This window comes from Bos indicus x Bos taurus, chromosome 21 (genome assembly GCF_003369695.1).
Source record: "Bos indicus x Bos taurus breed Angus x Brahman F1 hybrid chromosome 21, Bos_hybrid_MaternalHap_v2.0, whole genome shotgun sequence".
Classification (NCBI taxonomy): domain Eukaryota; kingdom Metazoa; phylum Chordata; class Mammalia; order Artiodactyla; family Bovidae; genus Bos; species Bos indicus x Bos taurus.
This window is the reverse complement of record NC_040096.1, coordinates 61,059,674-61,074,997: the sequence shown is the minus strand read 5'-3', so window position 1 is coordinate 61,074,997 and position 15,324 is coordinate 61,059,674. Positions and strand designations below refer to the sequence as shown.

Below are 15,324 nucleotides of genomic sequence, written 5' to 3'. Positions count from 1 at the left end.
AAAATTTAGTTAAAATATATAGCATAGAAATGGGAAATTATATTATTGTATAGGAATGTATGAACTTAAAGATGTATTGTGAATTAGAATCCTCAGTAGTTAAATTTGATTCTTTCAAATTGCATTATGATGCAACAGATTAGCATTCAGACTGACTGACTTCCTTGGTTGGAGGTAGTACTTCATACAACTGAGAAAGTATAATTGTTAAACTCAGTAAATAGCACACACTTAAAAAATTTTTAATGACATGTATATTTAATAATAGATAAGATCTTGTGATTCCTAGCTAGCTGTTTAGAGCTATTGCCTAGATCTCCGAATAACATTAAATACTGGTGGTTCTGCACTGACTGGTACTAAGTTGCCATTGGCATTGGATAAGTGGGTTGGGAGAGAATGCTTAGTTAAGTAACTCCAAATTTAATTACTCTTTTGCTTTTCTTTTGTATACACATAGAAAATTCAAGCAAAATTGGATTAGCTAATAAAGATAGAAAAAACCGACCCATGCAGCAAGAAGATGAATATCGAATTCAAATGGAATTGAACCGGTATTATTTGAGGAAAGACTCCCTCTCTGCCGGTGTGTCCTCAGAGCAAAGCTTTTATGAGACAGAAACGGCTCGTACACCTTCTAGCCGGGGTAAGCAACTCAAAAACTTGACTCTAGATTGATACATCATCATCATAGAGCAAAGTACATTTGACTTTGGCCGCCATAAAATGGAGTTGAGTAATGAAAAAACCAACGGTCTACACTTTAAGAACGTTTAAATGTATAAGTTGATCGAACCACAGCTTGATAGTGACTGGCACACAAGTGGTGCGGGATCCTTTTTTGATTGTGTAGTCTTGTTTTGTAAAACATGATTTATTCTAAGGAAAGTCAATTAAAAATGTGGGTTTATGCAAAAGATAAAATGGGAATAATTGTTCATTTTGTCAAATTATGTGCTTACGTAATGATTTACAGTAGATTCCTTTAAATAAAAACCTTTGTCCATTAATCTTTCTGTCAGTTATATGTAAATAAACAACATAATGTTTACCCAGTTTACTTTGCATTTATAGGTGTGTCTTAATGTGTAAGCACTAATACAAATCAATTTAAATAATAAGAATCAATTTCAATATGGAATGTTGACCTAAGTAAAAAATTAAAATCTATTCAAGAAATTTTGGCCATAACAAACTTCATTTGCCTGAAGGTAAAACAATTTGCAGAAAGAAGTAAAACATAAATAGAATTGTAAATAAAATTTACAACTCTTTTTTTTTTCTTTCAAGAAATAGCTGTATCCATGACACCAGAGATTACAAGATACTATCTGAAAATCATATGACACTTAATGACATCACATTATACCACGTGAAGCAGCTTATCATATATTTTTTTAAAAAGTTCACCAGTGGGCTAGCTTAACGTTTTGTTAATCTATGTTCAGCTGAGTTTTTACTATGACATTAATATCTTGAATGCAAAGAAGTGACCCCATTGGAAGTAACATAAAATTTAGAACATCACTATATCTCAGATGATCTGAGGGAACAATATACATTAATATATGTGAAGATCTTATTTAAATATGTGAATTGGTGGAATTATAATAAAACTGACAAAGTTTAATTCTCTCTAGAAGAAGAAGTCTTCTTTTCCATGGCTGATATGGACATGTCGCACAGTCTCTCTTCTCTTCCACCCCTTGGGGAACCCCCAAATATGGACCTTGAGTTATCATTAACTAGTACATATACAAACACCCCAGCAGGATCTCCATTAAGTACTACTGTGGTAAAGTATTTAATTTTTTGTTCTGTTCTTTAACAAGTTACTTCTAAAATTTTACACCTTATTCATATGCTTAAAAAAATTATACTTTAGCTTCAGCCAACATGGGGAGACTTCCTTGATCATCATAAGGAACAGCCAGTCAGAGGATCAGCGTTACCCTCCAACCTGGTTCACCCAGCATCTTTACAAAAGACTGGTATGTAAGAAAAAAGAAAAAAAGACATTTGTTGATAGTTTCCACTGGAATCTAAAAATAATTATTAAAAAAATATGCCATTCTACTGATTCTTTTCTCTTTCTTCATAAATATTTTTTTGGTGTAGACCTTTTAACAAAGTTTAGAAAGAAAATGAAGCACTGTTGAACAATTCACTATGAAATGTTTTAGAACAGTTGCCTATTTATTGTATTCGTGTATTAAATAATTTAGTAAAAAGTACACCCTAAGTTTCATATTATTATTATAATTTAGGAGTCTCAATCAACTGGTCTAATTTTTGTTTCTCTGTTTACACATCCCTTAAAAGAGAACCTCAGGTTTCCTTTTGGCAAAATTTAATTGAAATAGACACAGGATTAAAGGAAAATTTGATGAGCAGCTTCTAGTTAATCTCTGACTTATTTCCACAGTATAGTTTTATTAATTCAAAAGTTTTGTTTGTATTGTAGCAGGGTTTTTTTTGTACTTCACATATCAAGGATCTTGCATATCAAATGTAGAAAGATTACAGTTTATTATTTTCCTTTTTTAATATCACTGAAACTGTGTGTGATCATATGTTTTGAAGACTAAAATCTCAAGTTTAGTTTTAAAACTAACACATGAGTAAATGTTTTATAGCTTTGATATAATGGATTGTTTACGTATTAACTTTCTAAATATAATTTTAACACATGTATTTCAGCTCTCCCCTCTAGGTCTGTTTCAGTGGATGAATCCAGGCCTGAACTTATTTTTAGAGTAGCTGTGGGAACGTTTTCAATCTCTGTGCTTCACATTGATCCTTTATCTCCACCTGAATCATCACTGAATGTTAATCCATTGACACCAATGGCGATAGCTTTCTTTACTTGTATAGAAAAGATTGATCCAGCACAATTTTCAACAGAAGATTTTAAGTCTTTCCGAGCAGTATTTGCAGAAGCTTGCTCACATGATCACCTTAGGTAAACTCTTAAATTTGTTAATAATCCTTGAAAAAGAACCAGATGTGAATTTTACATTTATCTATCTACCTATCTCCATTTGTTTTTTTAAGTCACATTTGATTTGTAAATGAGTGGAATGAATGAGGATTTCTTGCGATACTGTAAGATGTTTACCATAGACTCTCCCATTCAGGTTATTTGGCATGTGAAATATATAGATGTAAGATCTATTTGTTTGGAGTTGTCTAAGTTATCTTTAGCTCCCTGAGGTGCTCTTCTCAGGTTTCTTTGACCACATTTTGCCATCATTCTCCACTGACACCATTATGATCATAAAAATAGTTCTTACTCTCAGTGGCGTAGCGGAGATGGCAGTGGTGGTGAGAGTAGATGGACTAGAGAAAAGGGACTCGAGAGTGATTCCTGTGCCACTAACCGTTGGGTGGGAAATGATAACTGAGGCCCATCCTGAGCGTGGATACTACATTTTCAACTTCTGCTTAAAAAAAAAAAACTAAAGCTATTCAAATAGCTACCTGTCTTTCCATAGGTTGAGTCCTAATAGATAAGGAGATAACGAAATGTATACTATGTGTAATATTGTTAGCATGTAACTACTATTTTAACTTCAAAGTAGCCTATAAATTGTCCTGTCATATATAATGACTTAGGGACATATATTAATATTTTTAGAAAACACTTTGGGCTTTTGTTTTATCTTTAACTATTTTAAGTATTTAAATTAATAGGTTAAAACCATGATATTTATAATAAAACTGCAAAAGTGTTTTTTTTCCTTCCCATTTTGGACAGTTGCAAATATCTACCAGTAGGAAATACAATAAAAGCAACAAAAGCTAGAGGTAGGCCTTCATTTGAGTTTTACTGACTTTAAAGTTTTTAAAATACTGCATGATCCTTCTAGATATTTTTAACAAACTATATGCATATGTTTTCCAGATTTTAAAGATACTTTTCACTGCAGTGTAAATTTTAAAATGTAGAAGAGGGAAGGACAATGTTGGGGGAAAAAATCCTGGATAATTTCCTATCAACGGATATGATTTTTTATCTTATATCAGGGAACAGGGAATTTAAAGTAATCTTTCTGGTTAATATCCTTAAGAATATTAGTTATTACTAACTGTTTGAACTTGGCGGCACAGGTAGGCATTAACAGCTGTACAGTATTCTTTGACACATCATTTAATCTAGAATTATACGGAAACTCTCAAATGCTGCATTTTTTATGACAGATTTATAGGCACTGGCATCAAAGTGTCCTATGAACAAAGACAAAGATCGGCGTCCCGCTATTTCAGTACTGATATGTCCATTGGGCAAATGGAACTTTTGGAATGCCTGTTTCCAACTGATTCTCATTCTGTTCCTCCTCACTATACAGAGGTAAATGCTGATACTTTTCCTTTAGGGTTATTCTTTGCATCTGTCTTGCTTTTTAAGAATTGTGTGAACAGCAGTGATTTTCTTAAAAAGGCATAGGAAGTTGTATCGGCAGAAGTTTATTGTGTGTGTTTGCATTTGTGTTTTGTGGAAACAGATTTTTAAGTGTGATATTCAAGGCCACTATTGGAATGTGTTACATTTTTAGAGTTGACTTGTTCTAGAATCAGACAGGTTTATGACAGATGATTTAATTTCACTCATTTTTCAAGCATGCTTAATTTTAGAAGATTCTATTATTCAACAAATACTATTGAATGTCTACTATGTGCTAAGCACTGTGCAAGATAAGTGGAATATCTTGTGCTCATTTATTATTAATCTGATTTTTTCCCCTGTCCTTAATAGCATGTCCTAGAGAAACTTAAAAGCTATCAAAGTAACATTTTTATTGCTTTTACCTTGTTCTGGTGACTTATTTTCAATGTGTTTTATTTGAACATTTGCATACATTTTGCAAATGTGATGCTGAAGATTGCAGAAGCTCACTAGTTTGTGTAAGAGTCACATTGCTGGTAAGCGACAGAACTGAAGCTTAAACCAGCCTTTCCAACTTCAAAAAACTCTCCCCACTATTATATTATCACCTCTGTTAATTCATCTTAATATTGTACATTTAAGTTACCGTCCTCTTTGTTTTTAAGCTTTTGATGTTCCATTCCAAAGAACGAACTGATTCTCACCTCCCTGTGTGTCTTCAGCTTCATTATAAGCATTCTGAGAATAAAGGACCTCAGGTAAGAGGTCTTTTTGTGTGGTCACCACCGGTAAATTTTCATTTGATGTCTAGTGTATCATAGTCACAAGGATTTAATTTTATAGAATTATCAGTGATCATATTAAGTCTTTCTTTTTCTTCTCTCTCTTTTTTTAAGGCTGGTCAAGCAAGACTTAGTTCCATTCCTCAGAAGGCAGAATTACAGGTTAAGTTAAATCCAGTGTTTTGTGAGCTGGATATCAGTATTGTGGACAGGTTAAATTCCTTGCTTCAACCACAGAAACTCACTACAGTGGAGATGATGGCATCGCATATGTATACTTCATATAATAAGCATATTAGTTTGGTAAGTGTTTCAAAAGTTGCAAATACTCATCATAATTATAACTAGCTAATAGACTTATTGAGACGATTTCTGAGTTAAGTAGTCTTAATAGATTAAGTAGCATTTGTTATTAAAATAGCATTATATGTAATAATGAAAAAATGGAAGCATCTTTTATGTCTAGGTAGTAGAATAGCTGAATGAGTTGTGATCGTGTACTGAATGGGATGTTATGCTGCCTCTTTAAGTGACGGTTACGAAGAGGGTATAGCAACAGGAAGACGACTCCTAAAGAAATATGAGGTGAAAAAAGTAGAGTACACATAAGCTTCTATTATAAATGTGTAAGTAAGATCGTGTAGAAAAAGACTGAATGGAAGTATATACCATTCGGTAGCATCGATTACAGTAGAGTAGTAGAATTAGATTTCCTTTTCTGTGTTTATCTGAGTTTTATAAACTGTGACTATAATATCCTCACAAAACTTCATTTGTTCACGCCTATAGTGAACCGCTTGAATCTCCTATAAAAGGAGCAACTTTTGCTGAGAGTGGGGATTAATATATGAAAGTCATAATAGGGGAGAGAAAGAATCAGATCAAGTCTTAGCATAAAAGCAGAACTTTCTAATCTAGGCTGTCAGAGACTGATCCATGAAATTGAGGAGTGTTGTCATCTACACTGTACTCTGGACTAAAGCTTTACAAGTTGTAATTCATTGCAGAGAAAAAAATATGAATAGACTTTTATCTGAAAGGCATGTACTTTGACTGTTTTGTTATAATGTGGCTTTAAGTCAATGTTGCATGCATGTTTGGGCTTCTAAGGGTCATTTGATGGGGTCACATCCTTGGGTTGGATGGGAGCTCAGAGTGAGTCATTTAGGGAATATTTATTTCAAACCTTTGATGTGCCAGGCTTGGACTTAGTTCTGGAAATATAAGGATGAATCAGGAATGGGCCTTTGCATTTGGCATAATTCACCTGATTTTACATTGGAATCTTTGAAATAGCATATTGGTGGGGAAATCCTTCAGATTGAATGCTCAGTTCTGTAGTGATTTTTAATCATACTGAGTTTTTTGATAAGCTAATTTACACGTTGCCCCTTAGTCTGTAGTAAAATATTATATACATCTAACGCACCTGCATCTTCTCCTTTGGTTCAGTTTTTATTTGAATTAATTTCTTTATATGAGGGTGTAACTTTTGCCAGTAGTTCTGACTTTTGTTGGTAGCTGTTGCATTATAAATTTCATTACACTAAAGTAATATAGTACTATTAATTGTATTTTAATGCATTAACCTAAATGAGGAAATAGTGATTATATACATCGTAATGTTAAATGCCAGTGTCATTTGTGTTTATTTGCTTAATTTAACATTTTGGCATATTTTTGATGTTTTTGTATTTCAGCACAAAGCTTTCACTGAAGTATTTCTAGATGATTCACATAATCCTGCAAACTGCCGGGTATCAGTACAAGTTGCCACGCCAGCATTAAACCTTTCTGTTCGCTTCCCAATACCTGATCTTCGATCAGATCAAGAGAGAGGACCATGGTTTAAGAAGTCACTTCAGAAGGAGATTCTTCATTTAGCATTCACAGATCTAGAGTTTAAAACTGAATTCCTAGGAGGATCAACCCCTGAACAAGTTAAATTGGAACTTACATTTAGAGAACTAGTCGGTAAGATTGACTGTGTCTTTAAAAGAGTCAGAATAGAAACAATTGCTATTGAAACTTAAAGTAAGAAGTATATGATAGTCCCCAAATATAATAAAATTAAAGGACATATGTTAGAAAACAAGAGTAATGACTGTTTTCCATTATTGTATACAAATATGATATAGGTCAGTTTTTTAAAAGAAACTACAGTGCATGAGAATTTATTCACTTTGTGAATAATAGTGCTTCAACGGCACCCCACCCAGTACTTTTGCCTAGAAAAATCCCATGGATGGAGGAACCTGGTGGGCTGCAGTCCATGGGGTCACTAAGAGTCGGACACGACTGAGCGACTTCACTTTCACTTTTCACTTTCGTGCGTTGGAGGAGGAAATGGCAACCCACTCCAGTGTTCTTGCCTGGAGAATCCCAGGGATGGGGGAGCCTGGTGGGCTGCCGTCTATGGGGTCGCACAGAGTCGGACACAACTGAAGTGACTTAGCAGCAGCAGCAGCAGCAGCAGCAGCTTACTTTTAAAAAAGATTTATTTATTTTTGGCTGTGCTGGGTCTTCATTGCTGCATGGGCTTTTCTCTGGTTGCGACGGGCAGGGGCTACTCTCCAATTGTGGTACATGGCTTCTCACTGTGATTGCTCCTCTGGTTGTGGAGCGTGGCCTCTAGGTGCGTGAGCTTCAGTAGCTGCGGCACATGGGCTCAGTAGTTATGGTGCACGGACTTAGTTGCTCCAGTAGCCTGCCTTTCAGTACCACCTACCACTTTCTTATTGTAGGGTTAATAGTAGTCAAAGTTTTTCACTGTCACTCTATTTGCTGTGTGCTGAACACTGCACACACCTGATCTTGTTTCCTTTAATCATCATAGTTACAGGAGGCTTGTTATTTCCAATTATTTTTATCATATGTGAAGAATCTGCAGATGTCTTAAGAGGTACGTCCCAAGGTCAGTGTAGTAGATGGCAGAGTCAAGATTCAAACCCAAGTCTCATTCTAGAGCTTGAACTTTGAACCATCATACTAATCTCCAGTGAGTTTTCTTTGTGCAGTGGTGATCGTAAGTGGCACTCAGTAAGTGGCAATTACTATATTTAATATGATTATGCACCTTACACCATTGGTTAACCATCAGTGCCTAAGAATTTGAGTTTGTACAGAATACAGCGTCTTTAATTTATCTGCTTATCCTGTCTCCTCATGTGTACATGTGCAGCAGAAACAAATGCTTACATGTTGTTGGACTTAATGCTGCACCATGTCCCTGATTTAGAGGATCTGTGCTCATCTAAGGAAGCAAGTATCTTTTCTCTTAATGTGGGAGAAGAAATGCATTTCCATTAATCAGTCTTGTTTTATTAGGGTCATTCCAGGAAGACAAAGGAGAACCATCTATTAAGTTTTTCCATGTGGCTAGTGGAGGAGATGGAGATACAACGTCATCAGATGACTTTGACTGGCCGCGGTGAGTAAGCCAGTGTATATGACACACGCATTTAATGAGACTTCTCTTTTAAAAATAAGTTACTGTAGCTTTTTTGACTGACATTTTGGCCATAAATTTAAGCTAAAAGTATCCAGCCTTGATGAGAGAACCCAGAGGAAAATGGAAAAATTAAAGATATGTAGTGAGTACTGCTTTATCAGAGGTGACTGTGAGATAACTGGCAGAGATGGACATACATAGTGTGTTCTCTGCCTCAGGTTACCCAGCCTAATTAGATGGACAGAAGAATCATTAACCATTCTAAAAATAGTTCATTTTTATAAAGGGCTTTAGTAGAAGAGAAATCATACAGCACTGTTTGGTTAATTGTCAGATGAATTTTGTAGTCAGCGGTTATTTCAGAAAAGTGTTTTCATATCTGGGGAGCTTTTTCAAAACAGATTCTTGGGCTCCACCTTGAGATTATGAGATAGAGCCTGTGTATCAGTATAGTTTAAAAATTATACCAGGTGATATGTTCATAGCAGTACTATTAAAAATAGCCAAGACATGGAAATAGCCTCAATGTGCATAGACAGATGAATAGATTAAAAAAGATGTTCCACCTGTGTACCTTCGACTACTCAGTAAAAAAGAATGAAATGATGCCCTTTGCAGCAACATGGATGGAACTAGAGATTGAGATACTGAGGGGAAGTAAGTCAGAAAGAGAAAGACATATCATATAGTATCACTTATAAGTGGCATCTAAAATATGACACAGATGAACGTATCTAGGATACAGGAATAGACTCAGAACAGTCTTGTGGTTGTCAAGGGGGAGGGGCATACGGGAGGAATGGAGCGGGAGTTTGGGATTAGCAGATTCTATTATATACAGAATGGATAAACAAGGTCCTACTGTGTAGCACAGGGAACTGTATTCAGTATCCTATGTAAACCATCATGGAAAGAATATACAAAAAGAATGCATGTACATGTATAACTGAATCGCTTTGATGAACAGGAGAAATTAACACAACATTGTAAATCAACTACACTTCAGTGGGAAAAAAGTATACCTGGTGATTCCAGAGTGCAGTTGGATTTAGAGAACTACTGCTTCAGGGTTTCTTAGGCAGGAGAAATGATTTTTTAAAATTAAATTAGCCTGATAGTGGGCTTCCCCAGTGGTTGAGCAGTAAAGAATCCACCTGCAGAGCAGGAGCTGCTAGAGATGCAGGTTCGATCCCTGGGTCGGGAAGATACCCTGGAGAAGGACATAGCAACCCACTCCAGTATTCTTGCCTGGCGAATCCCATGGACAGAGGAGCCTGGCGGGCTACAGTCCATGGGTTTGAAGAGACTCAGACATGACTGAATTGACTTAGCAGGAATGCAGCAGCAGGAATGATCCTTTATTATACTGAAAACTTAGTATGTGAATAAAGAAAACTGAGTCTATGAGTAAAAAATTACGGTGATCGTGGGACTCACCTGGCAGTCCAGTGGTTAGGACTCTGCACTTCCACTGCAGGGGATGCAGATTCACTTCCTGGTTGGGGAACTAAAGATCCCACAAGCCACGTGGTGCAGCCAAAGACAAACAAACAAAGCAAACAATTGTGCTCGTTCCTGTGCCATTTTTCTGCCTGCCTTCTTCCACACCCCCATGCCCTGTGTATGAGACCTGTCAGACCCTAGGACAGGCACGTCAGTGCATGGCTGGTAACAACCAGGGGTTTTCATCATGAATGAATCTATTTCAGTTAGGTAATTTGAAAGCACAGTTCACATTAGCATATCTATAAATTAGGAACCAGTTGTTTTAATTTATAACTAGTAGCAACTGGCACCGCCTTCTTAGGAAAAACAAGGGAACTGTTGTAGATGCAGCAGAGCTGATTTGTTTGAGAGTGCCGTGCCTCGTGGCGCAGGCCGGTGTGGTGAGAAGGAGACCACAGAGCCTGGTGCTAGTGATGTGCCGCAGTGGGTTAGGAAAGGACTGGCCTTATTCTGGACAGAAGCACCTGTCTTCAAAAACTGTTAGCTCCTGATGTTTGGGGTTTGTAGCTGTAATAAAAACACCCCCAATTGCCGGCGTCCAGCCCCGGCTGATCCAGGGTATTCGAAGGAGAGACGGCATAGGTGACCTATTTATTTAAATATTTATCAAAGATATAAAGAGTAATAGAATGAGGATAGCTCAGTGAGGAAATTCAGTGGAGAAAAGAGGCTGAGTAGCTTGGTTTACGCGGGAGACCAATAAAACTTCAAGACAAGAAGTTTGCACCACTTACGTAGGCCGCAGGCGTCCTTCCGTTCTCCCGAAGGAGAGGAGACACTGAGGCCTTCCCGGTCGGATCTTAGAAGCCCAGGCGTAATTAGTAAGCATGGTGGGTTCCGCGTTCCAGATGGAGACTCAGCCAGAGTGAGAGAGAGAGCGACATGGGGAGACCAAGTTTCGGTGAACAAGGGCCGCACTTTATTTTCCAAAGTAGTTTTTATACCTTAAGTTATGCACAGAGGATAATGGGGGAAGGGGTAGAGTCATGCAAGGACAGCAGTTCCTGATCCTAATCGAAGCCAGACTTTCAAACTTATCATATGCAAAAGTTCAGGTGATTTACATCATCTTCTGGCCAGGAGGCCTGTTAACGTTTTAAGAAACTTATTTTTCTCTAAAGGTGATTATTCCAAAGTCAGGAGCCACCCTCCAAAAGCATTAGATAAAGTTGCATTCCTATAGGGAAAAGGTGTGGTGGGCTCAATCAAGAAAAGAATTAACTCAAGGGTCGAAGGTTACAAACATTAAAGCTACTACTTACACCAATTATATTAATCAATACACTGCCAGGGACACAGCAGGTAAGGGATATGGAGACTTAGCAGCAAACATTGGCCCAACAAGTGAAAAACCCTTTACCAATACAATTTCTAATCAATCTTTTAACTGCTCAAAGGACTCTGTATTTAGACAGTTTAGAACATTTCATGCCTCTCACAGTTGGGAGGCTCTGAGCGATCACATGTGGCTGGAAAAACCTATTCAGGCAGGCTAGAGGACTTCCAAAGGAGTATGTAGGTTGAAACACTATCACACCCAGGAACTTTATTAACTGAAGCTGTAAGCTAACTCTTTTTTCAGAGAGAGGTAGTGGGGGACAGCCACCCCCTCCCCCCCCATAAAGTCAGAGGTGTAGGTGAGAGCACAAAGCAGAAAGTAGGCAGACTCTGGTTTTGGGGGTAGGTGCTCGAGAATTTCCAGGGGGACTCCTGAGGCTTGATCCCGCCTTTGCGTATGCCGAGCTTCCTTCCTCATGACCTTTGCCACAGGCGGAGTTCCTCACGCTGGCTCCCGGCAGTGATAGAATTCTAGTTGAGCTATTCCAGATCCTGAAAGATGATGCTGTGGAAAGTGCTGCACTCAATATGCAATATGCAATATGCACTCAATATGCAATATGCCGGCTCCTGGCACCCAATAACACTAGCCTTTTATTACTGATATTTCTAAAGGGGAAGATTACTCTTGTTATTGCAGTTCTAAAATACTCCCCTACCAATCTCTCCTTTTCCATTTGAGCAGTGTATATAAGATGAGGTTTCTTAGGTATGCGAGAGTATTCCATGATAGCCAAACAGCTGGCATGCAGGATTTGGTTTAATGATAATACATAGAATTCTAAGGTAAATGTGCTAGTTGTTAATGAAATTTAAAAATTTTTTATTGATTTATAGTTGATTTATAATATTCTGTTGATTTCTGGTGTACAGCAAAGTGATTCAGTTACACACACACACACACACATGTTCTTTTTCATATTCTTTTCCATTACAATTTATTACATTGAATATAATTGTCCTTGCTATAAGTAGGAGCTTGATGTTATATATATTAGTGTGTATCTGCTAATCCTAAATTCTTCATTTATCTCTCCCCCACCTCCTTACCCCTTTGGTAACTGTAACTTTGTTAATGAAATTTTCAGTATCCCTTTTATTCTCAAAAGATGAGTGTTTCCGGTTATTCAAGTGTAAAATGTTAATGCCTTTCTTTTATTTGCTTATTTTATCAATTCCACTTTTAAGATTATAGGAGTGGGTTACATTCAACATAATCAAACTTTACACCTGTTGTTAATGATTTAATCAGTGGCCTTTGTGTTAGTTGTATACAAGTTAGTTTTGCAGTTTACACTTAGATCTTGCTTTTTAAAATCCTCTTTGCTGTCAGAATTGTACTAAAAGTGAACCCACCAGCCATGCATTCCATTTTGGAGAGAATAGCAGCTGAGGAGGAAGAGGAAAGTGACGGCCACTATCAGGAGGAAGAGGAGGGAGGCGCTCATTCCCTGAAGGATGTCTGTGATCTGAGAAGGCCAGCTCCGTCTCCCTTCTCTTCCCGTAGAGTAATGTTTGAAAATGAACAGGTAAAGTAAAAGTGTGAGCAAGCAACAACAGATTTGCCCCCTCTGTCAGATAGCCATGGTTTTAATGCTTTATCTTTTAAAAAATACTTTGTATACAGTTTTTGCTAGATTTTTAGCTCCAAAATTGAATAACATATGTTTTTTTCCCCCCTTGGTTAAAAGTTACATGCTTATTTATTTGCTCACATACCATGTCATATGGGTAGGATAAGCATTTATTAAGCTTACTATAAGCATACTATTACTCTTTTAAATATAAAATGGTTATTTGATGCTTTTTTTTTTTGCACTAAACTGTTATGTTCTAGATGGTGATGCCAGGAGACCCTGTAGAAATGACAGAGTTTCAGAATAAAGCAATCAGCAATTCTCACTATGTGCTGGAACTTACATTACCCAATATTCATATAACACTACCTAATAAAAGCTTTTATGAGAAGCTTTATAATAGGTGAGTTTAAACATGTTAATTTAAATCTTTGGGATTGAACTTTCCTGCCTCACTGCCTCTCTCCCACCCTACCTCGCTATTTCCCTCTTCCCTCTTTTCTTTTCCTGTTTTAATATTGTTGACTCTTTCAGTGTACTTTGTATGGTGTTGATTATAGAACCAGTACTGTTGTGGTGGGCTATTGTCACAGCAGAGTTTCCTAACCAATGCATCTGGTAACAGGGTTTCTTTGTGTGAAGTATTTATTCCCTCCACCCTAGGTCGCCTGGTTGCCCTCTGTCCCTTTACTGCAGAGTACTGAGAAAATGCCTCTGTGTACAGTGATACGACAACGCACTGAGGCCTGTACAAGTATCACTGTCATTTTATAGCTGAGGAAACGGAGCTCATGGGGACTAGGTAAACTATCCAAGTTCTTCAGGGTCTATGATCTTTCTACTCTAGAAGGCCATTTATTTCAAAATACTTGCTTGGTATATATGTTTAAGGGTATTTAAATATGGTAAATTTAAGTTTTTATACACAAGTTATAAATTAAAGCTGCTAAGTTTAACCAGTCCTTTGGATTGCAAGGAGATCCAGCCAGTCCATCCTAAAGGAAATCAGTCCTGAATGTTCATTGGAAGGACTGATGCTGAAGCTGAAACTCCAATACTTTGGCCACCTGACGCGAAGAACTGACTCACTGAAAAAGACTCTGATGCTGGGAAAGACTGAAGGCAGGAGGAGAAGGGGACGACAGAGGACGAAATGGTTGGATGGCATCACCGACTCGATGGACATGAGTTTGAGCAAGTTCCGGGAGTTGGTGATGGACTGGGAAGGCTGGGGCGCTGCAGTCCATGGGGTCGCAGAGTTGGACACGACTGAGCAACTGAACTGAACTGACAGTGATGTGAAAAGAGTTGGAAGATACTTGGATAGAGGGCCAAGAGACACTGGTGTAGAATCAGAGTCCTAGAGTCTTTGTACAAGGATTGTCCCTCCTGAGAGTTTAAAACACACACACACACACACACATACATACACACACATCTTGTTAGAATTAGAAACTCTTAACTTACAACTTGTGTATAAAAACTTAAATTTACCATATTTAAATACCCTTAAACATATATACCAAGCAAATATGTTGAAATAAATGGCCTTCTAGAGTAGAAAGATCATAGATGAAGATCTTGGACAATGTACCTAGTCCCCAGGAGCTCCGTTTCCTCACCTATAAAATGGCAGTGAGACTTGTACAGGCCTCAGAGGCTGGTTTGGAGCATTAGATGGTATAACGTTTGGCAAGTTCTGAGAACAGCGCCTGGCAAAGAGCAAACACCCCGCAGCCCTCTAATATTGCCATTCCCATCCACTCTGGCAGAGCTGAAAGGTGGCGATGTGGGTTTCTAGAAAAAAAGATGTCCTTAATGTCTGTTATTGTAGCTTCCCACATGTAAACAAGTTTTCCAAATTTTTGTTAATCTTGAAACTGCACACTGTTGTTTCTGCTATAGATTTGCGTGTATGTGTACTCAGTCACTCAGTTGTGTTCAACTCTTTGTGACCCCCATGGACTGTAGCCCGCCAGGCTCTTCTGTCCATGGGATTTCGCAGGCAAGAATACTGGAGTGGGTTGCTGTTTCCTCCTCCAGTGAATCTTCCCAGTCCAGGGATCGAACCTTCATCTCTTGCGTCTCCTGCTTTGGCAAGTGGATTCTCTACCATTGTGCTGTCAGGGAAGCCTGCTGTAGATTTAGTGCCAAATAGGATTTGGATTTATACATGATCTAAAGTTTGGAAATCACTAATCTCTAGATCACTCTCCTTATTTTTTGGCTGAGGAATGTCTACCAAACTAACTAATGTGCAGGGCTAAGACTGAGCAAAATGAA

General features: G+C 37.6%; 1 protein-coding gene across 7 annotated transcripts in view; it reads left to right on the top strand.

Moving 5' to 3' along the window:
* Positions 1 to 15,324, top strand: part of ATG2B (autophagy related 2B) — an 80,064-nt gene that overhangs the window by 22,490 nt on the left and 42,250 nt on the right. For 5 of the 7 annotated variants that reach the window (XM_027521559.1, XM_027521557.1, XM_027521556.1 and 2 more), the window contains 11 exons: positions 461 to 646; positions 1,641 to 1,795; positions 1,886 to 1,991; positions 2,701 to 2,962; positions 4,201 to 4,351; positions 5,053 to 5,175; positions 5,284 to 5,472; positions 6,870 to 7,143; positions 8,497 to 8,599; positions 12,798 to 12,993; positions 13,302 to 13,444. In XM_027521559.1, the coding sequence (XP_027377360.1) occupies positions 461 to 646; positions 1,641 to 1,795; positions 1,886 to 1,991; positions 2,701 to 2,962; positions 4,201 to 4,351; positions 5,053 to 5,175; positions 5,284 to 5,472; positions 6,870 to 7,143; positions 8,497 to 8,599; positions 12,798 to 12,993; positions 13,302 to 13,444 (1,888 nt within the window). The remainder of the gene's footprint in view (positions 1 to 460; positions 647 to 1,640; positions 1,796 to 1,885; positions 1,992 to 2,700; positions 2,963 to 4,200; positions 4,352 to 5,052; positions 5,176 to 5,283; positions 5,473 to 6,869; positions 7,144 to 8,496; positions 8,600 to 12,797; positions 12,994 to 13,301; positions 13,445 to 15,324) is intronic. The other 2 variants (XM_027521558.1, XM_027521561.1) reach the window with 1 other exon arrangement.